At 42.6% G+C, this 26,826-nt stretch overlaps 1 protein-coding gene across 1 annotated transcript in view; it reads left to right on the top strand.

The window, feature by feature from the left end:
• Phex (phosphate regulating endopeptidase homolog X-linked) overlaps nt 1–26,826 on the top strand; it is a 217,686-nt gene that overhangs the window by 86,737 nt on the left and 104,123 nt on the right. Inside the window, exon 12 of the mRNA XM_048335888.1 lies at nt 13,110–13,211. Within this exon, the coding sequence (XP_048191845.1) occupies nt 13,110–13,211 (102 nt within the window). The remainder of the gene's footprint in view (nt 1–13,109; nt 13,212–26,826) is intronic.

Genomic DNA, 26,826 nt, shown 5'->3' with positions numbered 1-26,826 from the left:
GGGAGGATGGAAGGGCTGCATTCCCCAGCTGGGGGAGGTGCCTCAGGCCCCTTCCATCTAGGGGGAAGATGGACCCCAACATCTGCCTCTTTTATATTTTTTTTTTCGAACAGCAGGAGGCGCCCTACTCGAGAGCGCGCCATGTCTTAGGTTGCCCCCCCCCAAGGGGAGTCTTACCCGTCTTGGGCTAACGCCCTAGCTCTTCAGGCTGACCTTCCTGCCGGGCTGGCGGGCCCGATGAGAGGCCTTGGGGAGAGTAGGATTGGCACTCGAAAGAGAGCCTGATAATTTTTTTCCGGTGCCGGCGGACCTTACTGAGCAGCCGGTCCTAGGGTTTGAGTGACGAGCCTATTGGGGTTCTTATATGGCTAAAAGGCCAAAGGCCACTTGGTACCTAGACAGCTCTGGTCCATCACTTACAACAAGAGACTCAATGTAAACATAAGGTAAATGGGAGCATAAAGCAGACATGAGCATTAGCAATCGTAATACAAGGCAAATGCAAACATGAGCAACTGTAACACATGAGCAATTGTAACACATGAGTAATTACAACAAGGCACAAGGCAATGGAGTGTCTCTTATCGGGGTCAGTCCACGGAAAACAGGAATTCTGGTCCAGTCTGGTGTCGCTCGAGGTAGCACAGGTGGCTCTTCCTTCCCCCGCTGGTGAGGTAGAGGGGCAGGTTCAGGTCCTGGTGATGTGGCAGCCAGGATGCTGGTAACTTAACAACTGAGGTTAGTAAAACACTTCATAATAAACATTGCAGCAAGGTGCCAATACCTTACTTATTATAAACATTTATAATAAAACATTAAAGTGTCCAAGTCCTTTAGCTCCTATTTCCCTCCAATGGGGACCCCTGAGATAAGCAGCAAAGGGGGGAGCGAAAGAGAGGGACAACCGTGCAAAATTTCCCTTTGGTCCTTGTGCAAGGCTGTGGGTCAGGCTGCCACAGCAAACGGTACTCCAAAGGGCGTCAGGCAGGGTCCAGGGAAGAAACAGGGCCGACACTGGGTCCAGGTCCATCGCTGGTGCAGGCAGGCTTTCCCGTTTCTCCTTAGAAAATTCCACCTCGGTCTTTGCTTTCCTGAAAGGAAACAAGGGGAGACATCCCTCAAGGGCAGGTGCCCTTGGGTGGTCATTCTGTTGGACAATATTTTACATCTCTAGCTGGTATCCAGATTGGATTCGGTTCCCCAGTAGGGAAGACGCAGGCGAATCCCCTTCCTGCACTGATAATTGGGTCGGGTCCACGCCACGCCCCTGTCAGAGAATCCTTCCACCGGGCCTCCACTTTTAAGTAGGGTGTTTGGCTTGACCAGTGTCTCTGGAAAGCCGACAGAGGTTGGTCCTTAGAGAAATTTAAAATATTCAATGTAAACATCGCTGTCCTCAGCTGGTCCTGGGGGCTTCCCCCCCCTTTTTGTTTTAATAATTGATCCTTCAGGGTCCTATTATGCCTCTCAATTATGGCTTGACCCTTTGGGTTATAAGGTATTCCAGTGGTATGTTTAATATTCCACATTTGGAAAAATGCCTGTAAAGGCTTACTGGTGAAACAAGGTCCATTATCTGTTTTAACCTGTAAAGGCAGTCCTAGGATAGCAAAACATTGTAAGAAGTGGCTTTCAGCATGCCGTGCTCTTTCACCGCTATGCAGAGAGGCCCAACATGCACCGGAGCAGGTGTCAATAGACATAAATATATATTTTAGCCTTCCAAAGGGGGCGTAATGGGTCACATCAGTCTGCCAAATTAAGTTGGGTCTTAAACCTCTTAAATTTACACCTGGAGATTGTAAAGGAGGGACTTGCACAAAAGGCATACATGATTTGCAAGTCCTTATAATCTTTTTTAAGTCTTTTATAGGAATTGAAGGAAATCTCTGATGTAACCCTCTCCAATTTAAGTGAGTACGCTCATGAAGCCCTTTGGCCATTTGGAGGTTTTGAGGTTGTACAATGGCTAGCGCTATGATGGTTCCATCCGTGGCCAGCTGGTCGGCCCTACGATTACCTTGTGCCAGGTCCCCAGGCAGTCCTTGGTGTCCACGAAGGTGCTGTAAAAAAATAGGCTCACTCCGCTCTTTTAACAGAGACCTGACTTGGATCATCAGAGGAGTGATTGGGTTTCCATCCAACTTGATATGTGAACATACCAGGTTGGGTAGCAAGTTAACCACATATAGACTATCAGAGAACAAGTTCATTGGCTGTTTAACATGGGTCAGTGCCAAGGCGACTGCATACAGCTCTTTAAACTGTGCAGAGCCAGTGACGGCTTCAAAGTAATGGGTGTTATCTTTCCCACCGGCAGGGGGCGAGGCGGAGCGCACCACTACGGCAGAGCCGGCTCGCCCACCATCTGTAAAGACATTGGCAGCCTTGACAAGAGGCTTGGTAGAGAAAAGCACAGGGGGTGTCCATTGTAGCCTGGAAAATGAGGTCACCCATCTTGAAGTGCCATAGTGGCAATCTATCTTACCCATAAAGCCCTCCAGGGCACTAGCCACACGTGAATTATTTCTCCTGACCCATTCAAAATCTGACAACCGGTAGGGAATAGTTAGCACGTCAGGATCTCTTCCATAATGTCTCAGGGAAGTATCCCTGCCCTTAATTACCAAGTCAGCTAGCTGGTCCAGCTGGGAATAAACTCTGGGAGCTCCTCCCACTGATGCGTGCACCCACTGAAGGGGCTCGCCTGATTGGGTAATTGCAGCTGAAGAAAGTTCGGATCCGGGGAGGATCCAAAGGCAGAGTGGGCACTTAGGCTTGTAGCGTGCCAGCTGTGCCTTATTTAAGGCCAATTGGATTTTCTGGAAGGCTGTTTGGAGTGATGGAGTTATTGTAATAACATCAGTGGGCGCTTTGCCCTTCAAAGAGTCATGGAGCGGTAACAGCTCCTCTGTAGGCAGTTGAAGCCAGGATCTTAGCCAATTAATTTCACCTAACAGTCTTTGCATCTCCACCAGAGTATAAGTTGCCTGGAAGGATAACTGGGGCTTGAGTGGGCATACAGAGTCTAGTTTAAGCTCTGCCCCCAAGATCTTGAAGGGGTATACTTTCTGAACCTTGTCATTGGCTATACGCAGCCCTCCTCTTTGAAGGAGTGTTTGGGCCTTGCTATAGGCCAAATCTAGCACATGGGGGTCTGCTGATCCAATAATAATGTTGTCCAATTAAATGCATATGGTCCGATCTGCTCCTGTATTAATTAAGAATCGGAACTTTTTTCCAAATATCATGATTACTGTCTCTGGCAATAGGGACTGCCCAGCAAGGGGCTTTAGGCTGTTTATTGCCTTGGTTGGTGGGAAATCTGAAAGTCAGGCCGTAAAGTTAATATTTTGCCCAGGGCGCGTTTGGCCTGCCTCTCTCAAGAACCGTCCTCCGGCACTCATGAAAATCTGTAGCTTCAAGGCCTCTGAATTTAAAAGTGGCCAGGCCAGTTTTTTTTTTTTTTCCTGCGGGGCGCTGCCGCCGCCGCCGCCACCACCTGGGAAAAGCGGCAGCTCAGGCCTGCTGAAATCTGCATATGTATAGAGTCAAGCTGAGCCTCACATGGGGGAGGGGTAGCAAGCCTGCGGCTGCTCTGCTCATCTCCTGTCTGCCTTGGATTCCTGGGTACCTAACGAGATTTGGTCCCAGGGCTTTTTGGAGTAGGCATCGGGGCCCACTCCAGATCAAAATTACCTCCGGCTTCCTTCTCCTGAATCCAGGGGTTCCCCGCCCGGGTCCCAAGAGAGGCAAGCCTTGAGAGTCTTAATGGCTCGCAGTGGGGGTTCTCCTCCACGTTTTGTTGTTTGTAATTCCCGCTCTAGTCGGTCCCAAATTTCCCATGAGAGTGGGTTGGCTCCAGTTAGCCACGGGACCCTGTGGGTCAATTCCTCCCAAATTTGTATGGCGCAGGGCTCTGAGATATTAATCCCCGCGTTTTGGAGGGTGAACTTTAGGATCTTAGGGGGCGAATTGTTTCGCCGACTCTGGACTTGTCCCATCCTCTTACCTGGGGTGGGAGGATCGCGCGTCTCAGGATTTCCAACCTGTTTCCGTCAGGGCCGGTCGGGAGCCGGGCTTTCTTGCGTGGATTCGTGTAACCCACGTGGGGCGCCACTCTGTGGGGACTGCTTTCTCTGCTCCGGCTCAAGTGCTCATTTCTTTCTCTTATTATCCTCGCATCGCCTTCTCCCCCGACCCTCGGCCTGCAGGTCTGTCGGGGTGAGACGTGGGGATGTCTCCGTCCTGGCGGGCGCGCGACCCGCGTGGTAATGTGACCGCTATCCTACTCTGGAAGCAACGGACATAGACCACGGAGTCAGCTTCTGAGAGCGAACTAACTTTATTGAGAGAGGGGCAAGGGTAGATGATCAGGGGAAGGGGGTTGGCCAGGATTCCCATAGGCCATGAGCTGTCAGGTGACCTCCAAGGGGCTGGTCACTTGACCTCCAAGGGGCTACGTCACTTGACCTCCAGGGCGGGGCTGGCTGCCAGCTAGGTCGGGGGTCTCTTATCGGACCGGTTTCTCCAGATTCCAATGTAGGGAGGATGGAAGGGCTGCATTCCCCAGCTGGGGGAGGTGCCTCAGGCCCCTTCCATCTAGGGGGAAGATGGACCCCAACAGTATCCTGTCACGTTACTGAATTTGTTTATCAGTTCTAGTAGTCATTTGGTGGAATCTTAGTTTTTTTCTATATATAGTATCTTGTAATCTAAAAAATGGTATAATTTGACTTACTCCTTTCTTGTTTGTATACCCTTTATTTCTTTCTCTTGCCTAGTTGCTCAGGCTAAAACTTCCAATGGAAGTTTTACAAAGCATCAAGTGAACCTGTATTTATTAAGCATCTTCTTTAAGGCATCATTAGGCATGAACATTTTTTACACATGTAAAACAATCATTTGTGAGCTATAAAATCAGGAAACTGTGTTAAATATGGAATCATAATTTGAAAGGTACTATTATAATTTTAATTTGAAAGGTACTATTTTAATTGTTTATATAGCCATGATCTTATTATATTGAAACCATGGTTCCTGCTCTCAACATTTATAGCTTTTATTGGAGAGCCCAAATAAATAGACATGGAAAGGCAATTAAACATGTCTGTGTTGTTCTGATTATATGTCTGACAGGAACTATGAGGAGTAACTGAGACATCAGTATGGGGTTAAGTGTTTGGGATATGTAGGTGTGAGGTGCAATTTGAGTTGGCTTTGTAGGATTTCTTTATTGCCAGAGACCAAGTTTTGAAGGAAACCACAACTGACCATGTGGCAAACTGACACTTCCAAGCTCTGCTGGTATGCGTTCCCTTTTAATGGCTTACTATGAGCCATCATGACCCATTTATACATACAAAAATGTCCTTCGTCAGGGTGAGGAGAGAGCCAAAGAAGAGTAGGAAGGACAATTTAGTGTATTAAGACAAAAGGTTCCAATTTTATTTAAATTCCTGGATAGATGAGCAACTCATAGATGTATATGCAGGTATAACTCAGCAATGTCTGGTGTCTGATATAAATCAGCATGGCCAAAATCCTGTGGTGCAAAGAATGAAAAGGGAGAGCCTTTTCTTAAATCACATTGGTTGAGGAAAAGAACTAACAATTCCCATAGACCAACCAAATGAATTGAGTTCAAGACCTAAAACTGACCAAAAAAAAAAATGGTCTCACTTGGCTTTTTTCACTCAAGGCTAGTGCTCTGCCACTTGAGCCACACCTCCACTTCTGGCCTTTTGCTGACTAATTGGAGATAAGAGTCTTACTGACCTTCCTGCCCTGGCTAGCTTTGAACTGTGATCCTCAAATCTCAGCCTCCTAAGTACCTAAGATTATAGGCACAGTTACTAGCACCTGGCTTGTTTGTTTTATTTTTGTCTGTGATCCTAAATAAATATTTTCTATGGAAAAAATAATTACTTAAGTGATTTCTATTAATGCTGTGTGATGAAAGAGTCAGGTCAAAGTTTGATGAAAAAATAAAATTTGTCTTTTGTGTGTATGTGTGCTGGTCCTGCGGCTTCGTTGCTGTCCCTTTTTGGTGGTTAATGCCTGTAAAGCTTCAAACCATGATTCTCAGATTTCAGCCTCCTGAGTAGCTAGAAATTACAGGTATGAGCCACCAGTGCCTGGCTTCTTTTTTCTTATTTAAAAATTATGTTAGGCTCTTGCTGCTTCAGGGAATATGACTTGACTGAAGGCTATGTTATTATGTCATGATGTAGAGTTTTCTAAAGATAAAAATCAGAAATTTTCAGTGACTTATCTTCCTAGTTCCAGCTTGCTAAAATCAATATTTCTCTTATTTGCATCCATGTGCTAACCAATGACATTAATCACCTTCAAAGGTTTCCTTCTTTCTTCAAGTATGATATGGTAGTTCAACACCATCTCACAGAAAATATTCTACAATAAATCTGTAAAGTCTGGAGTGCGGGGGGGGGGGGGAGAGGAGAAAGAGAGGAGAGAGAGAGGAGAGAGAGAAATAGTAGCGAATGACCTCAAAATGGGGGAGGGGGGTTGGGCAAGGAATTGCTCTCAAAGGCAAAGGCTCATGGGAAAACAAAAATTGAAATGTGATTTACTTACATCTGACACATATGACAGACCTACAAAAAATGCAAGTAGTCAGTGTAGATATTTAGGGAGATAGAGATGGTGAGGATGGAGGAGGGAAGGGCAGAGGAAGGCAGGAGCTGAATATGAGTAAACTGTTTGTCATTCTTCAGACAATGAGCTGAAATCTTTTTGCCTCTGTGTATTTCCATCAGAATACCAATCAGCAAGTTATAGACAGAGCTTTGAAAAATCTATGCAAGATGCTTAAACCTTTAATGAATTTGGGGTCCGGGAAGGTCTTGTGAAACCAGGCTGCTTAGAAAGAAGTATTTGGAAGCACAAAGGCCTATTTTACTAAGAAGTGTCTAGTTCATCAAAATTCTCCCAAAGAGAATAAGGGAGAAATGACTTTAAGATTCAAAGTAGGAATCCAAAAATGGCAGAAATTTGCCCAAGATTTATTGGGCATAGACAGTGCTTAATTAGCTTTATTTGGATGATTGTTATTAATTATTCTTGTACCAGTCCTGGGGCTTTAACTCAGGGTCTGGGTGCTGTCCCTGCATGTTTTTCCTTTTCCTTTTTTTTTTAAGCTCAAAGTGAGTGCTCTACTATTTCAGCCACAGCTCCACTAATGGCTTTTTAAGGCTTTAATTGGAGAGAATAGTCTTACAGACTTCCCTGGTCAGGCTGGCTTTGAACCGCAATCCTTAGATTGCCTCCTGAGTAGCTAGGATCACAGGCATAAGCTACTGGCACCCAGATAGTTGATTAAACCATGATTGAAGATTAGTTTATGTATACCATACCCCAAACAGATGTTTTCCTTGGTGATATTTAGCTTTCTGCTTATTCATTAACTGCCTTTCTATCACTGCTATATGTTAGCCAGGACATTAAGGGAAAAAACGACGATGACAACTTATTGTCCTTTAAAAAAATCTGCAAATACTTCTTTTTCTTCCTAGCAGTGCATTTATGTTGCCAGAATTCGTGAGGTTATGTGTGAAGAAAAAGACTATTTCAGAGAAGATTTTTTAGCAATTCTACTGCATGGAGAAAAGACATATGATTGATTAGAGAAGAACTTGCATAACTTAAAAAAATTAAACCGAGGTCATAATATATACTAAGCCAACACTCTAGCACTGAGCTACACATTGAGCTATAAACCTTCTCCCCTCTAATTTACTAATTTTCTTGCTTGCTTGTCTACCTGCCTGCCTGCTCACTGCTTTATCTCTATAATCCCGTCTTATGTATAAGGCAAATCCTTCTATATCGTTTCTGGGTTCTATCTTCCATTTGTCCATTCAGAGACTATTTATGGCCGTGTGTGTGTGTGTGTGTGTGTGTGTGTGTGTGTGTGTGTGTGTGTGTGTGTCTGTGTCTGTGTGTCTGTGTGTCTGTGTGGGTCCTGGGGCTTGAACCCAGGATGTGGGTGCTGTCCATGAGCTTTGTGTGCGATTCCTCTACCACTTGAACCACAGTTCTACTTTAGCTTTTTTGGTTGTTGATTGGAGATGAGAGTCTCATAGACTTTCCTATGCAGACAGGCTTTGAACCATGATCCTCTTACCTTAGCCTCCTGAGTAGCCAGATTTACAGGCACGAGCCACTGACACCTGGCTTATTTATGGCTTTTTTTTCCTCTCATCTTTTTCAGCATTGTCCTTTTATTGGATCCTTTCTGATGATATTTAAACATAATCAGGCATCTTCCGTGTTCTGCAACAGCAAGCATGCAGGACCCCTCAGGCCCCTCCCTTAATCCTATGTCCACTTCTCATCATTGCTTTCTTTCCTTTGTAGACAAACACAAGTAGGCTATACAGCCTTGCTATCTGCACTCCTCACGTCTAACTCATCCCCTTGTGGTCTGCCTTCTGCCCTCAGCCCTCTTTCTCTTCCAGTGTTCCTCCTCTCAGAGAATCATAGAAACATCCTCTGAGGTGCCCATGTCTGTAGCCTTGGAATAAATCTGTTTCTCTCTTCACTTTTCTTACTTTCCCAATTCAATTAATCACCTGGTTCCATTCATTTGAGCACAAAATCTCTTCAATCAATCTATTCACTTCCTTCTATCTTTATCAGCGACTACCCTCGATCTGGGAAGATGTCTTTACTCTTTCTACACGCAGTAAATCTCCTGGCTCATGTATGCTGTTGCTTCCTAAGGTCATAAAAGTTTAAGGGGTGATGAAGACGGCAGAGATTAAAGATCTAGTCCCTGAAGGTTTCCCTGTCAGTTTTTTTTTTTACCCTGCCTATGGGGATTTCTGTTTCTTGCGCATTTTTTCAGTTGGTTTCCTTCAACTTCTCTGGTATTTTCCTCTGATTTATAGAGGATACTTCTGCTGCTTCTAGAAGCTCTGAGGTCATAACTGTCATTTTAGCTTTGTGGTCAGATGACTTGATTCTGACCCTCACTAGCTGTATGAGCTTGAGTATATTATCAACCTTTAACTTCTTTATTCATTAAATAAATGCTGACACTATAGTAGTGGTTTGCAGTCCTGGAATTACTTAGGGGAACTTTGAAAACTATCAGTGTCCAAGCTAGAACTTAGACTAATAAAATTAATATTCTAATGCTTAGACCCTAGAAGTCTTTATATTTATTTAAGTTTTAAAAAATTCATTATTTTAGTTTATTGTTGTTGTAAAGGTTTTGTACAGAGGGGTTACAGTTACATAAGCGAGGTGATGAGTACATATTATATATACATACACATATATACATACATACATATATACATACACATACACACACACACACACACACACACACACACACACACACACACATGCTATTCCTGGGGCTTGAATTCAGTGCCTGAGCACTGTCCCTAGCTTCTTTTTGCTCAAGGCTAGCACTCTGCCACTTGAGCCACAGCACCACTTCTAGCTTTTTCTGTTTATGTGGTGCTGAGAAATTGAACCCAGGGTTTCAAGTATGCTAGGCAAGCACTCTACCACTAGGTCATATTCCCAGCCAAGGGTTTACTTTTTGGGGGGTTTAATTGTTTGAGCTCTAAATTATATTCTAGGTATGAGGCCCTTGTCTGATGTATAGCTAGTAAAAATCTTCTCCCATTCTGTGGACTTTCTATTTATTTTGCTAGCTATGTCCTTTGCCCTGCAGAAACTCTTCAGTTTGATGCAATCTCATCTTTCCAGTCTTTCTTTCTTTTTTTTTTTTTTGCCAGTCATAGGGCTTGGGACTCAGGGCCTGAGCACTGTCCCTGGCTTCTCTTTGCTCAAGGCTAGCACTCTACCACTTGAGCCACAACGCCACCTCTGGCCATTTTCTATATATGTGGTGCTGGGGAATCAAACCTAGGGCTTCATGTATACGAGGCAAGCACTCTTGCCACTAGGCCATATTCCCAGTCCCTCCAGTCTTTCTTTGATTTATTGTGATTCTGGATCTTTTTTTTTTTTTGGCCAGTCCTGGGCCTTGAACTCAGGGCCTGAGCACTGTCCCTGGCTTCCTTTTGCTCAAGACTAGCACTTTGCCACTTGTGCCACAGTGCCCACTTCTGGCCATTTTCTGTATATGTGGTGCTGGGGAATTGAACCCAGGGCCTCATGTATACGAGGCAAGTTCTCTTGCCACTAGGCCATATCCCCAGCCCCATGATTCTGGATCTTTACTTAGAAAGTTTTGGCCCTTGCCTAGAAGCCTTAGTGTTTCTCCTCTACCCCTTCCTCTAATATTTTCATGGTATCTGGCCTTACATTGAAGTCTTTGATCCATTTAGAATTATTCTGGTGCAGGGTGATATATAAGGATATAGCTTTAGTTTTTAATTGTTTTTGTCAGAATTTTTAATGATCCTTTCCCAAAAATCTCAGTATGCAGGATAGGTTGAGAAGTCCTTGACTGTTTTTTGTCAGTACTAAGGTCTCTTTGTTGTTGTTGTTGGTGGTGGTGGTCCTAGGGCTTGAACTCAAGGCCTGAATGCCATCCCTTAGCTCTTTTTGCTCAAGGCTAGCATTCTACCACTTAATTGACAGTGCCAGCTTTTTTTCTGGTTAATTGGAGATAAGAGTCTCATGGAGTTCTCTGCTTAGGTTGTCTTCTAAGCACAATTCTCAGATCTCAGCTACTTGAGCAGCTAGGATTACAGGCATGAGCCACCAAAGCCCAGCAGTTCTAGGGTCTTAACTCAGGCTCACATGCTTTTTAGGCAATACTCAACTATTTAAAGTCAAGTCCTTCAACCATTTTTTCTTTAGTTATTTTTCAAATAGGATTTTCATTTTTTTGCCTAGTCTGACTTGGACTATGATCCTCCTATTTATGCCTTCTATATATCCAGGGTGATAGGCACATAACTTATGCCAGACACTTTTTTTGTTGTTGAGATGGGGGGTCTCTTTCACATGGCTTGGTAATGAACTATTGATCTTCTTGACCTCTGCCTGTTAAGTAGCAGGAATTACAGGTGGGAACCACAATGATTGATCTTGACAATGATTTTTAAAGGACTTTTGCTCTCCCTTCATTTTATGTTTTTATCAGGCCCTAATCCCAAATTAAGGTTTCTCTCCTTTTAATGTTTTACTAAAGTTGAGAAGAAATAGCTGTGAAGCAACCCCCCTCTTCCATCTGCTGTTTGTTCTTATTTACATATGATGGAACCCAGCCCACTGATTTACAGCTCTGGTTCCCTTACAACTGTTATTGAGCTGAAAACATAACTGAAAACTTATTAAACAGAAAGGGATTATTTTTAGCTTCCTGTCGACAATTCCTTATAGAACAAAGGAAACATTTAAACTCATTTCCTTGTGTAAGTAGTGGTAAAAATTGGTTTGTAACTTATAATATCAAATTTCAATTTAATTTCGGGGTTAGACCCCAGTATTCTGATTTGAGTGTTCCACTAAGGAATCTAAAACATTTCTGCAGAATAGAATTCCTCCCTCCCTCCCTTCTTCCATTTGTTTCTTTGTACTAGGATATGAAGTCAGCCTCTTCTGCTTGCTAGGAAAGTAATCTACCACTTGAACTATACCCTCTGACTTATTTGTTTTGTTTTTTGGATACAGTCACTTGGTTTTGACTAATCTCTCCCTGCTGCCTTCTCCTCCCCCTCCTCCTCTACCTCCTCTTCTTCCTCCTCTACCTCCTCCCCCTCCTCTTTTACCTCCTCCTCCTCCTCCTCTATCTCCTCCTCCTCCTCTTCCTCCTCTTTCTTTTGTGCTGGTCCTGGGGTTTGAACTCAGGGACAGGACACTGTTCCTGACCTTTATGCTCAAGGCTGGGACTCTACCCCTTGAGCTACAGCTTCACTTGTGGCTTTTTGGTTATTAACTGGAAATAAGAGTCATATGGACTTTCCTACTCAGGCTGGCTTTGTACTGCAGTCCCCAGATGTCAGCCTCCTGAACAGCTAGGAATACAAGTGTAAGCCACCAGCACAGGCCTACTCTTGCTTCTTCTGTAGCTAAGATTACATGTGTATACCATGCCTGACCTGTTTTTGAGATAAAATCTTGTTAATCTCCCCCCCCCAGGGGGCTGGCTTGGAACAAAAATCTTACCGTGTCCGCTCATGTAAGTAAGATTACAAGCATATACCATGAATGGTGCCTTTGTTTTTGCTACTGCCAGAGTTTGAATTCATCGTCTAATGCTTGCTTATTCAGTGTATGCTTTACCACTTGAAACACTCCTCCAGACTTGCTTTTTGCTAGTTATTTTGGAGATGGAAATCTCCCAGATATTTCTGTCTTTGCTGGTTTCAAACCATGATCCTCTAGATCTCATCCTCCTAAATAGCTAGGATTATAGAAGTAAGATAGATTTTCTGGTATAGGGGTACTCATAGGCAACAGGACCTCCTCACTCATCTCTCAGCTGTAAAATTTATCATCAATGTCTCTTTTCCTCTAATCTTCTCCGTTGGCCAGCCTGTGTTGGTGGCAAAGCTAAGGTGTGTGTATCTTCAGTGCATATGTGACCTCATTCTTTTACTATGTGGGAATAGGCCTTTTGGAAGTCATCCTTGCTGTGGCAGCTCCCTTCTGGCCTGTTATTCTAGATCTGAAGTAATCGTTTTGTTGAGATGTGAGAGAGCAGAGAAGAGTATAGGAAGTTGGTAGAGAATAGCCAAACATTCTCGATCAAATCTGGAAAGGCATGGGACCTTGACGTAAGTCTGACTCACGCTGGTGAGGTGTTCTTTGGGGTACTGGCTCTCTGCTTGTCTCTGTGTTAGCAGTATCTCTGTTGCTCACAGTCCATGTGACTCTCAAGTTCTGGTTCAACTATGGGAATTGGTTGTTACCTTAACAGAGAAGGAAGTCATTATCAGTTATAACCTGGTGAATTCGTTTCTTCCATAGAATCCTTTCAGACTTGGGCTACCAAATTGTTCTCATGGAAACAAACATTGCTAGAGTTGAGCAACAAAAGATTCCTTATACCACGTTCCGCCTTGAACTAGTTCTCATACAAGCTGAGTTTGGTCCAGAAAACCTTGTTTTTTGTCTTTGGTGTTGATGCTCCTTCTTTGCATATTTTCTCATAGATGGAGGAACTGATTGAGGGTGTTCGATGGGCCTTTATTGACATGCTGGAGAAAGAAAATGAGTGGATGGATTCAGGAACAAAAAGGAAAGCCAAAGAAAAGGTAAGGATTCTTTTTGATGAAAAAAAAATACATGCCTTTCACTTTAAATAGATTTCCATATGAAAATGAGCTGTTGGCTCTGAATGACTCCAGAATTAGGTGTATGCTATTGGATGAGCACATAGATTTCATCACCAGGAGGTAAGAGAAAAATAAGATCTGACTTTCTTTCCCTAACTGCATTCTCCAGTGCTGTGTAATTCGGCCTTTCCCTCTCTCCTAATTGCTGTCTATAAGAGCCACATGGCTTGCTGCCTAGTGAATTTTGTCATAAACCATCATTGGATATGGCAGAATGCAGAGCGGTGGGGAGCCACGGGAGCAGCTGGCAGAAGAGCCGTCAAGATGCAAAGAAGACGCAAAACCCACACTGACCATGTGTCCTGTTTTGTGCACAATATGTGCAAATGTCCGGAGGCAAATAATTTCCTATAGTCAAGAAGATCTACTTTCTAACTTATTCTGTTTTACAGAAGTGACCCAAAGAATATGCCTGTAAACTGCAGGCCAGTGGCAGATTCTTCATTGTATAAGAATACAAAAATATTTTTTGATAAAATTAAAAAAAATTTCCAGTAAGTAGACACATGCTGAGGCTTGTAAAATTTTCTGATACTATGCAACTAAATAAGGGAATAAGTGAAGAAAATAGTAACCACTATGCTGTTTAAAAATAATGATTAGCTGGGCCCCAATGGCTCACAGCTGTAATCCTAGCAACTCAAAAGGCCAAGATTTGAGGATCAAAGTTTGAAGCCAAGTTGGGCAGAAAAGTTAGTGAGACTCTTATTTCCAATTGACCACAAAAATTTGGAAGTGGAGCTGTGGCTCAAGTGGTAGAACACTAGCCTTGAGAAGAAAAGCCAAGCAAGAGTGTGAATCCCCGAGTTCAAGTCCCAATACTGGCATACAACATATACCTCAAAATAAAGAATGACGTCCACCTTGAATTGTAGATATTCTGAAGCAGTTGGTGCTCAGGAGGGTAGAGTGTACCTGCTGTACTTGTCATGCAGGCCACCCTGAAACTAGGAGACTCTGAAATCAGGAATGTTTCTTCTTTGAGATGTTTTGGAAACCTTCCTGATGCTAGCAATCCCCTGGGGTAACAGGATATGCTACTGTTTGCTTGCTCTCTTGCCCACAATGTTTTGCTTTAGTGGATCAAGGCTACAGTCAGAACAACATTTGTGATGGAAGGCAGCCTGCTCTGTCATTGTCATCATGAGGTTGGCTGAGAGAACCCTGCTTTGGGTCCTACTGAGTCAGCCTATACACAATTATTTCTGCTTTATGGTCAAGAAACAAAGAAGACAACACACTAGAATGCTTGCTTTTTGTGAGTGGGAGCATGTGGAAGTTTAGGAACATGATTTTCTAGAGCTTTAGGATGAACCTCTGGAGCTTGATGAACCTTGCCATCAGTGTTTTTTGTCGGCAGGCATGGAAAGGCTGTTCAGTGTTTATAGTGAAGAAGGAAGTTGGAAGGGGGGTTATTAGAGGAAAATAAAGGGTAATTTTGATTCCCCCATTCAAGATTTGTCAAAGCTGTCTTCAGCCATGGAAGCACAGGCTGATGAAGACAAGAATACATGGGATGAGATGGGAAGCTGTCCAGATGGTAGTTGAAATTTTTGGCACCAACATGTTGTGATTTTTTTTAACAGCTTCATTTATTTGATGAACTAGCTTGTGATATCTAGGACAGAATGTGGGGTGTGTGTGTGTGTGTGTGTGTGTGTGTGTGTGTGTGTGTGTGTGTGTGTGTTTGGATCCTGGGGCTTGAACTCACAGCTTGGGCAATGTCCCTGAGCTTTTGTGTTTAAGGCTAGAGCTCTACCACTTAAGCTACAGGTTTACTTCTGGATTTTTTTTGTCAGTCCTGGGGCTTGAACTCAGGGCCTGAGCACTGTCCCTGGCTTCTTTTCTTTTTTTCTTATGTGTTGTCAAAGTGATGTACAGAGTGGTTACAGTTTCATATGTTAGGCCTTGCGTACATTTCCTGTACTGTTTGTTACACCTCCCTCATTCCCCCCTCCACCCTTCTCCTTTCCCTCTCCCCCCATGAGTTGTTTAGTTGGTTTACACCAAACAGTTTTGCAAGTATTGCTTTTGGAGTCCTTGCCTTTTTATCCTTTGTCTCTTGATTTTGATATTCCTTTTTCACTTTCCTAGTTTTTTCCCTGGCTTCTTTTTGCTCCAGGCTAGCACTCTACCACAGTGCCACTTCTGGCTTTTTCTGTTTATGTGGTGCTGAGGAATTGAACCCAGGGCTTCATGCAATGCTAGGCAAGCACTCTACTGCTAAGCCACATTACCAGCCCTACTTCTGGATTTTTGATAGTTGATTGGAGATAATAATCTCACAAGCTTTCCTGCCCAGGGCTGGCTTTGAACCTCAATCCTCAGATCTTAGGTTCCTGATTACAGGCATAAGCCACTAATGCTTGGCTCAGAATATGTTTTTGCATTGAGCAGTTGAGCCTTTAGCATACTAGGAACTCTTTGTCCTGGTGTGACTCCTCACAGACTGGGGGTGTGGGAGGCGCATGTATGAATTAGTACAAGGTCACTATAGGGGTGGCGAGAGGGTGTACGTATGTATTTGAATGTAATATAAGAGGAATGTTCTGGAAGTGGTGGTCAGTTCTTTAGAGATGTATGTGTTCAGATTGCCTCAGAGAGATCTGAGCTGTACAAGGATGTCTAGGCCTTCTGGGCTTGAGTCTGCTTGGAAGGACTAATTCTCAGTCCTAATATTAGATGTGTTCCTGTTTGCCCTCCGAGTTGCTCTCTAGTCTTCTGTTTCATTTCAATGAGAGCTTTCAATTTTTCTCCTCAAAGTATTCTTTGGAACTCAGCTGAGTTCAGTCTGCAGGAACTCTGCTAGTTCAATGAGGGAGAAATATTAAAGGTTAATTTTCCTACTGGATCTCACTAGATTCCTCCAGTATATTTTGTCTTTTACAGTTATGAAAGTTTCTTTAATAAAAACTAAAAAAGAGGGACATGGTCCTAAATTTCCAACAATTGTCTGAGGCAAGTCCAGCCCTGGACCCTAGAAAATGTAGTTTTTGGTCCCCCGCTTCAAATTGAATGAGTTTTGCAGTTCTCCAAATGATCTCTAGGTGGCGCTCATAGTACTGACAAAGAGCTGTGAAGCCAAAGGCTTTTCTGCTGCTTGCTTTTCTACCCTGGGGCTGTTTTTGAAAAATTTTTTTTTTTCTTTGCCCTTTTTCCTTTGCTGTCCTCAATTTGATTGCCTTTTTAATAGTCAACAAAAAAGGAAAAGCTTTGCCTAATAATTCCTTGAATCTTAGATGGAAATCTCTGACTATCTCAGGGCTTTGTCTTTCTGATTACGGAGTAGACCCGTGCATTAAGAAAGGATTTGCTTGCATTTGAAGTGGAGGTGAATAATTCCCCTTCTCTTCCTGGTATGAACTTGGCACTGTTCTTTGGCCATGTGTTGTATGCAATATATTACCCAGGCGGAAGATTTCTCATCACTAATAGTGCCCATCTGGGCCAATGCTGAGTCACTTGGAACCCATTGGGGAAGCTGAAAAAAAAATACTTTGATTTGTGAGGGGCTGGAACTTTTCTTTTCCTCACCATGAAGCTTCAAATTGCCAGCTAATTAAAGCAACCTCCTAAGAGGTGCTGACCTCAGCCTTGTGTAATGACTAACCTGGTGAACAGAGTGGGATAGATAGAGACACCATGGTTTGAGGCCTTGGCCTCTTGGCTTTTGTTGCAGAGGGCCCTGTGGCGATGTAGTTATGTTGTGTCTTTGCTAGGTGTTGATCACTGTAAAGATAGATGCGGATGACTCTGCTTTTGTGAGGGGTAAATTACTTATCTCTGTCTCCCTGGTTCCCCACCCCACCTTTACCTCCTGCTCGTCTCTGGAGCTCATGGGTGCTTTTATGTTGTGAAACCCACTGCATAGATTTCAAGAGGAAATTTCAGATTGTGAAATAACTACCAATTTTGGTTTAGGATTCTGCGGTCCTGGTAGGGCATGTGCTTTTATTGTAAACAAGCAGGAAAGGACAAAAGGCCTGTTATTTTTTCTCATTTTTTAAAGAGACCTTGACTGAGCATTCAGTGATAAAAGAATGATTTTGCAGGGAAGGGTGTCATCTGAAGGATTCATCCTTTCCAGAGCAGAGAAGGAGGTTCTCAAGATCACGGAGTAATGATTTTTGAGGTTAGACACGACAGGAACTCAGGTCACCTTTGGCCCCCTGGCCAGCTCTGGGGTCAGATAGGGAAGAGCAGCTTTCTGAACCAGGAATTTAATTACATAGCCCAAGTCAGAATACCTCGTGAAAGGCTTACAGATGCTCTTTGTCCCTGGGATCTATGATTGTCAGGCCACACCCAGGAAAAATACTCAGCTAGAACTCCCAGGCAAAGCCATCCTGAAGGTACTCTGAGGAAACGGCCTTTGTCAGAGCAGATGCCAGAGAAGTCTTCAGAATGTTCCCAACTCCACAGGCCTGCAACTCCCACGCAAGGCTTTCAGTGAGGTGGGATGAGTTCTCCTGCAGAGAGCAAAATAGAAGCGCACCTCACTTCTACCTTGTCTCATAAATTCTACCAATCCTTGCATTTCCTCCAGGCCCATAGTCTATCTGCACTCGCCAAACAGTGCCCTGGCCACAATCAGCTGATTTGGATGCTTTCCAAAGTGTAGCTCCAGTGGCAACCTGCAACACCTGGGATCTTTTTATTTGTTTTTTATGGGCCAGGCTTGAATTCAGGGCCTGGACACTGTCCCTGAGCTTTGTACTCAAGACTAGTACTCGACCACTTGAGCCACAGCTCTACTTCCGGCTCCTAGGGGAAGTTAATTGGAACTAAGAGTCTCATGGACTTATGGATTTCTGGATTGGATTTCTGTACCTGAGAGATTGGTAATGAGCTCAAACAGTCAGTATTGTAAAGAAGAAGGCCTGGAGGCTGAGAGATGCTTCTAGCAATGTGTCAAGGTGGAGCAGCTTTGGCTGGACTGGTGGGTGGTACAAGGAAATTGAGGTTCTGTTTGTACATGTTGTTCTCTGGGCTTTCCTGGGGGTTAGGGAGTATTAGGTGACCTAAAGCCATGATTATTTCACATGTTCTGTCCCCCTTTCTCCCTGGGCCCTCTCTCTAAAGGGGTATCGGAGTAAGTAAGCAGTCACTGCTGAGAAGGCAGGTAGGGGATAGAGAGGTAATTGTCTTTGTGGATTTTAGATTTTCTGCTTTTGAATACATCCACTATCTTTGCGGTTTTATTAAGCACAAAAGCAAATGTCTGCAATAGCGGGAATCAGGTACATATCTTTATCGAAGGCTCCTTCCTCTTAATAGTTTATAGGACTGAGTTTAATGGAGTTTGTGTTACGGGGTTCAAGGGAGGGGGTTCCCTGTCCTTCCAAGAGTCCACCACTCAGAGACAGTCTCAAGCAAAAAGATGGATTTATTGAGGAAACGAACTGACCGGCCAGGGATGCAGCACAGACTCGGGAGCTGACCCCGTGACCCCGAGCAGTCCTCAAATTGGGGTTTATGAAGGTAAAATCATAGCACAGATGTAGGAGGTTGACACAAGGGGTAGAGCAAGCAACAAACAAGTTAAGCAAGCCATTTACAGAAGCAGAATTTTGGGGTCAGATTGACTACTCCCCCCAACATTTCCTACCATGTTTCCCTAGTCAAGATGGAGCCAGCTCTGCTCCCTACAACATTTGCATGTTCCAGAGCTCATGGACCCATTGTGTTTTTTTCTTGGGTGGGTGGGGGAAATGCATCAGATTATTCATTCTTATCTTTGAGAGAGGGTCAACCCCATTCCCAGGATGATGAAACATCAATTGTAGCCCATCCTAAATGTCTGAGTCTGTGTGGAGACTGGGAAGTAGCATTTATGGCAAGTCTTTGGGTGATTCCTGATGCCTGTGGAATGCTGGGTGATTACAGAGGACAATATCTTTACACCAAGGCTGTGCTGATAGGACCAACCAGATCAGGTTCTTTTTCTTCTGCCATATAAGAGTGCATTTTCCTACCATCTCTCACGGGTGAGTACCCGAGTGAATATCAGAACACTCACAACCTAGCCAGGCCATCTCCCCCATTGTTGCTCCATCAGCCCTGCTGCAAAACCCTCTGGGTAGAGAATGGAAGGCTCTTTCTTGGTCACTTCTGACTCTTGACTTTGTATCTGTGCTTAGCAACTATGAAGCATGTGCTTCCACAAGGAAGCGCTCCCAATCTGTAAAGATATTGTAGGAAATTGAAAGGGAATACCAAAATTGAGAGACACAGGGTTAAAAAAAGACAACTACAAAAGCAATACTTGCAAAACTGTTTGGTGTAAGTAAACTGAACACTTCAGGGGGGGAAGGGAAAGTGGGAGGAGGGAGGGGGATATGGGGGACAAGGTAACAAACAGTACAAGAAATGTATCCAATGCCTAATGTATGAAACTGTAACCTCTCTGTACATCAGTTTGATAATAAAAATTTGGAAAAAAAGAAAAAAAAGAAATATATTTTTCTATTTCAGATGAAATATGTTCCTAGAGTTCTTCCCACCATACAAAATAAATATTATATGCCGGGCTAGATGTTCTAAGTACTTTGCAAACATTAACTACATATCCATGCCATAATGACCATATGAGCAAGGTACAAGGATGTCTTTATGCACATGAAGACACTGGAGGAAAAATAAAGTGGGAAAGGTAGTCCAAGGTCATAGAGTTTCTCTGGAAGTCTGAGTCACCAGAGTTCCTCTGGTGATTTTTTTTTTGTGCAGTGTTGTAGTTTTAAGTCAGGGCCTGGGTTCTGCAACTTAGGTTTTTTTGTTTTGTTTTGTTTTTGTTTTTGTTTTTGTTGGCCAGTCCTGGGGCTTGAACTCAGGGCCTGAGCACTGTCCCTGGCTTCTTTTTGCTCAAGGCTAGCACTCTGCCACTTGAACCACAGCGCCTCTTCTGGCTGTTTTCTACATATGTTGTGCTGGGGAATTGAACCCAGGGCTTCATGTATACAAGGCAAGCACTCTTGCCACTAGGCCATAGTCCCAGCCTGTCACTTAGTTTTTGTGCTCAAGGTTGGAGCTCTAACCGCTTGAGCCACAGCTCCACTTCTGATTTTCTAGTAGATAATTGGAGATAAGTGTCTCATGGAATTTCCTGCCCAGGCTGGCTTTGAACCTCGACCTTCACATCTCAGCCTCCTGAGTAGCTAGGATTACAAGCATGAGCCATTGGCTCCTGCCTGCTCTTTCATTTTCAACACATTTTTTAAAAAGCTCAAATTCAAGGCTAAACACATTATGCAAGATTTAGTCCAACTCAGGCAGCACAATGGGAATATCATTGCAGCCTTTGTTTTGCATACAAATTATATCAAGGAAACTGAACTTGATATTATGGCTATCTTTCCACTTCAGCCATGCATGTCACTGTTAGCTCATAATGAATTTACAGTCAGTTAACTTTTGGCCTTAAAAATAAAGTCTTATAGGAACTGTGGTTAAACCCTGTTGCTCTAGTCCTAAAGTTGGTATAAAAAAAACCTCTCATTCCCAAATGTTGCACTTGGTCTTGTTAACATATATTTAGTTATTTTTTTAAATCTCTGGATTTTCTTCATGGTGATTTATTTTTTGTTATAAAACCTATGCTCATTAAAGAACATCTAGAATTTGCTGAGCACCACATGCTTACCCCTGTAATCCTATCTACTTAGGAAGCTGAGATCTGTGAATCATGGTTTAAAATTAGCCAGGGCAGGAAAGTCCATGAGAGACTGTAATCTCCAATTTACCAGCAAAAAGCCTGAAAGGGAAGTGTGGTAGAACACCAGATTTAAGCAAAAAAGCTAAAGAACAGGTCTTAGTCCCTGATTTCAAGCCCCAGTGCCAGCACTAAACACCACAAAAGTTTACTTTCATCACCCAAATATTGTCACTGCTGACGTTTTCATGTATTATTTTTATATGTAGGCTTTTGAAACACATTTTTTTTGCCAGTCCTGGGCCTTGAACTCAGGGCCTGAGCACTGCCCCTGGCTTCTGTTTGCTCAAGGCTAGCACTCTGCCACTTGAGCCACAGTGCCACTTCCGGCTTTTTCTATATATGTGGTGCTGAGGAATTGAACCCAGGGCTTCATGTATACGAGGTGAGCATTCTACCACTAGGCCATATTCCCAGGCCCTGAAACACATTCTTGGCCAGTGTTATGTATATACATTTGATTCCTTCTTTTTATCCTATCATTTATATTGTATTTTTCCTATTATTGAGTATTCTTATAAAAGAACACTTGCTGTTATTATATAGTGTTAGTTGTATAGAAGGTCATTACACATTTCTCCATAGTTGAGTATAGCTGGGAATGCGTTACAGATATTGTTATGATAAGCTTGTTCTATATATTGCTTTTCCCATATTTAGAATTAATTTCTTACTATGAATGGCATCTCAGACACCCTTTTACAACTTTCAAGTCTGTCACTCAGTGTACTAACTGCTATTTATAGCATATACAATTCATAGTGTTCACAATTTGATGAAGTTGTTTTGGGGTTGTTTTTCTGCATTATATTTTTATTTTGTCTGATATTTATTATTTTTGTTTTATTTGCTATTTTTATTATCTTTAAGCAGTTGTAAAAAATAGGTTTCAATTAAATACGAAGCATCTTGTTCCACGTCACCCTTTCCCTTGTTTCTCTAAGACTTGTTTTACCCTACAAAATGAGATCATGTGCACTTGGGCCTTAGTATGGGAACCCTCTCAACATTTATGCTTTTCTCAGATTTCTATTTTAATTAATATGAAGGATTACTAAATCAGAAAATACCCAAAATAGACAATAATGGGATGATATCAAAGCAATATAAAACATCTCACAAGCAAAATTCAATAATTGGCTAAGAGTTCCATGGAGTTTGTCCAAAAGAGAACAAGAGGACTCTCTCTCAACCCCTTAAGTGGTCTGGTTCTATTTTTACATATGTTCATTGAAGATGATGAGTGTATTTACCTACTCTCTCTCTAACCACTCAATGTCCAACCCCTTGGCCTCTGCCATTCCCAACAACACAATGGTTCAGCTTCTTGGTATTCATTTTGTTAAACTATGAGTTAGGTATTCCAACTTTGTCTGCCTTATTAATGGGCATGTTGACAATATGAAACTGGGCTCAGCCCAGTTCCTAATCCTTTGGAGTGTCCCTGCCAGATTAATCTATTAAAAATATTCTTGGGGTTGGGCCTTATGGCTCAATGCATGTAATCCTAGCTACTTGAGAGGCTGAGGCAAGTTCAATGCCAGCAGGAATAACATAGGTAGATCCTATTTCAAAGAAAGAAAAAAAAACTGGGAGTATAGCTCATTTGTAGAATGCCTGCCCAACATATATGATATTCTGAGCTCCAGCCTTAGTTTTGTAAAACAAGTCTTTGAGAAACTATTCTGTGGCAGGCCTTTTGCTAGGTACTAATCGATATATTGAAAAATAGATTTTTCAGTCCTCTTGTTCTATTTTGGATATACTCTTTGGAACTGCTAGCCAGTTATTGTATTCTTCTTGTGAAGAGATTGTGAGATATTTTATATTGTTTGATAGCATCCAATTACTGTCTATTTTGGGTATTTCTTGATTTAGTAACCCCTCATATTAATTAAAATAGAAATCTGAGGAAAGGATAAATGTTCACGGGGTTCCCATACTAAGACCTGATTTTGTGGGGTAAATATCACCATTCAGATAATGAAACCAGAAGCCTTCATTTTCCCTCCCACATACTTCAAAGTGCTAATCCAGTATTCACAAATTGCTTTGTTATATGGCACCTTCTTTGTACAACCACTTAGTGATAATTCAAAAAATAAATAGAAAAAGAGGTGCTAATCCAGTTGACTTGTTTTCTCCTAGCTTTTTTTTTTTTTGCCAGTCTTAGGGCTTGAACTCAGGTCCTGAGCACTGTCCCTGGGCTTCTTTTTGCTCAAGGCTAACTAACACTCTACCATTTGAGCCACAGCGCCACTTCCGGCTTTTCCTGTTTATATGGTGTTAAGAATTGGAACCCAGGGCTTCATGCATGTAAGGCAAGCACTCTACCACTAAGCCACATTCCCAGCCTTTCTTTCTCCCTTTTTAAAACAAATGCTGTGTGTGTGTGTGTGTGTGTGTGTGTGTGTGTGTGTGTGTGTGTGTGTTGGCATTAGGGCTTGAACTCAGGGCTTGGGCACTCTTGAGTTTTGTGCTCAAAGCTAGTGCTCTACAAAACTGCTATCCTCAAATCTCAATTTCCTGAGTAGCTAGGATTACATGCGTGAGCCACTAGTGCCCAGCTAAATTTCCAGCTTTTTTTGCTGTGCTTATTTTTGAGAAAGAGTCTTATTTATTTTGATGGGGTGGGTAGGCCAGCCTGGGCCATGATCCTCTTACTTTAGTTAGAATAACAAGCATGCACCACCAGCTTTTTTCTATTGTGATAGGGTCTTGCAAGTTTTTTTTTTTGTTTTTTGTTTTTTTTTTTTGCCAGGGCTGGCTTGAAAACTTGATCTTTCCAATCTCAGCCTCTGGCATTTGATGCTCCCCCCCCCCCCCCCCGCCCCAAGTACATCAGATTACCTGTGTCAGCCACTGGTAATAGACCTGGTCCTTTCATTTTAACTTACCCATTATCTCTTTACCTTATACTATAGCCCTCTTTCTTGTCTGGGGTTTAGAATTACCAGGAGAAAATCTTGAGGTTCAGGCCACACCCTAGATCAGTTTCATCTTGCTCTCCTGGCTTGGGACACAAGCATCAGTATTTTCTAAACTTAACTGGGAGATAAAAATATATGAGCCAAGGTTGGAAACCATTGGCAATTATTTCAGTCATCAATGATAATATTGCATAGATATTTGATTCTGTTATGGGTAGCAATTGATGATTTTAAAATGTTCTTATCTTTGCATTTAACCACCTAATTATACTGACGTACAGTCTGCATAAATGTCAATCTGCCTTTTTTTAATAAGTACTTATTTATTGTCAAAGTGATATACAGAGGGTTACAGTTTCATATGAAAGGCCGTGGGTACATTTCTTGTACTATTTGTTACCTCCTCCCTCATTCCCCACCCTAATCTTTGCATTTTTTTGTGTTCCAGTCCTGGGCCTTGAATTCAGGGCCTGAGCACTGTCCCTGGCTTCTTTTTGCTCAACGCTAGCACTCTACCACTTGAGCCATGGTGCCACTTCCGGCTTTTTCTATATATGTGGTGCTGAGGGACTGAACCTAGGGCTTTATGTATAAGAGGTGAGCACTGTACTAGTAGGCCATATTCCCTGCCCCATCAATCTTTTCCCTTTATTAATTTTCATAAGTTGGTGTCTTGAACCCTCCAGAGGTTATCAAAGCAGATTTTTCTAGTGTCATTATGCTCAGCGATTTTTCTGTATTTGATATGTTCAAATTCATTACAATTGTTATTCTTTTTGAAGATCAAATTGTTTCATCTGAGCCAACTTGTGATTCTTCCTTTAGGGAATTTTGACACGATCCAGTTGTTTCTGCCAATGTCTTTGCTTTCTAGCATGACAAGACATGCTCTTTAATTTTTCATTTCTATTTAATCCCAAATCATTTTCAACAATCTATAAATTAGTGCCTTGATCAATTCTTCCATCAATGAGCAATATCTTAACTTCTTTTCATGGTGAAATAGAGTTTCAGTAGTAAAGAAATTTCCAAGTAATACTTGTTAGATGTGTAATGTGAATCATGTTTTGTAAGAGGCAGTGGGCAGACATGTAATATATTCTCAGTGATTAAAAAAAGACTCCTGTTATGTCACATTGTTTTCTTTCTTTTTTGTCATATTCTCTTCTCAGTGTTGGTCATTAAGAATATAAATTAAGTATACAAACTAGCATATGAATGTGTTATTAAACTATAATTCTAGCTGGACACCCATAGCTCATGCCTGTAATCCTAGCTACTCAGGAGGCTGAAATCTGACGATCACAGTTCCAAGCCAGCCCAGGCAAGAAAGTCCTTGAGGCTCTTTTATCTCCAATAAATGATTCAGAAAAAGCCAGAAGTGGTGCTGTGGCTCAAGTGGTAGAGCACTAGCCTTGAGCACAAAGAGGCTCAGAGACAGTGCCTAGGCCCTGAGTTCAAGCCCTGGTACCAGCAACAAAACAAAACAACCTAAAAGCTCAGGGGGAGCACCCAGGCCTTCAGTTCAAGTCCCAGGACCAACACAAAAAATAATAATCAGTTCTGATATTTTGGTTTTTAATTTCATGGAAAAGGAATCTATTAGGAAGGTTCAAGTTCTCTGTGTAGATTTTGTGACACTCACTCCTTCCCTTCAGCCCAAGATGAAACTAATAGCCATGATGTGCCTGCTTATCTGCTATCTCTGGGGCTGTGCCTGCTGCTGTCAGCTGCTCCCTTGTTATCTGGCTGCTGGTCCTGCTCAGTCAGTTGTATACGAATGTCAGTTCCATTAATAACCTGAGGGCCGGACAGGCAGATAGTGGAAAATGGGCAAAGAGAGAGAAATTGTATTTAACCCAGTGTTCTGAGTTGTCATTTTCTAGACTCTAGCATAGCTGGGTAAAGGCAGGCTGAGGGCATGACAGCAAATCCATTTCTGACAGAAACTCACATATGAACTGGAGAAATAGCCTCATGCTAAGAGGAAAAAGAACAGTAAAAGAATCTGGACAAAAGGTTAAGATTTGGAGTTTGCAAAGGTTAGTAGGAAACAGTGCTAGAAAGAAATGGCATGGCTGGGCACTGGTGGCTCTCGCTTATAATCCTAGCGTCTCAGGAGGCTAAGATCTGAGGATCTCAGATTGGACTGAAGTCAGTCCAAGTATGGCATTCAGCTGTTAACTGAAGTTGGAAGCCAGTCTGGGAAGGAAAATCCTTGAGATTCTTATCTCCAATTAACCACCTAAAAACTGGGAGTGGAGAGGGACGAGGTAACAAACAGTACAAGTAATGTATCCAATGCCTAACGTATGAAACTGTAACCTCTCTGTACATCAGTTTGATAATAAAAATTTGAAAAAAAAAAAAACTGGGAGTGGAGCTGTGGCTCAAAGTGGTAGAATGCAAAAAGAGCTCAGAGACAGTGCCCAGACCCTGATAGGGACACTGAGTATTTTGCAAAATAAATTTCGTTAATATTAAATAATATCAACTACTAACAATATCAACTAATAATATCAACCACTGCAGTCACTTCTGCTTTGGTTACCCATTGCTACATTAGAAGCATCTGGAAACTTCCTGGCATAGAATAGGTATTCTTATCAAAACATGTGTTCCTTATATGTCTGTGGGTTGGTTGGGCTTAGCTGGGTAGTTTTTGGCTGATCTCATCAAGAGTTTCTTAGGTAGTTGAAGTCAGATGACAGCTGAGTAGTTTATTAGACATAAGAATCTCACAGACTTTTCTGCCTATGCTGGCTGGCTCTGAACCACGATCCTCAGATCTCAGCATTTTGAGTAGCTAGGATTATAGGCGTGAGCCACGGGCTCCTGGATCCTTCCCCTGCCCTGAGTTTCTTATTTCATTGGCTAGGATATTTTCATTATAAAG

Source organism: Perognathus longimembris, chromosome 28 (genome assembly GCF_023159225.1).
Source record: "Perognathus longimembris pacificus isolate PPM17 chromosome 28, ASM2315922v1, whole genome shotgun sequence".
Lineage (NCBI taxonomy): Eukaryota > Metazoa > Chordata > Mammalia > Rodentia > Heteromyidae > Perognathus > Perognathus longimembris.
The sequence above is the reverse complement of the archived record's forward strand: the minus strand, read 5'-3'. Positions and strand labels throughout refer to the sequence as shown.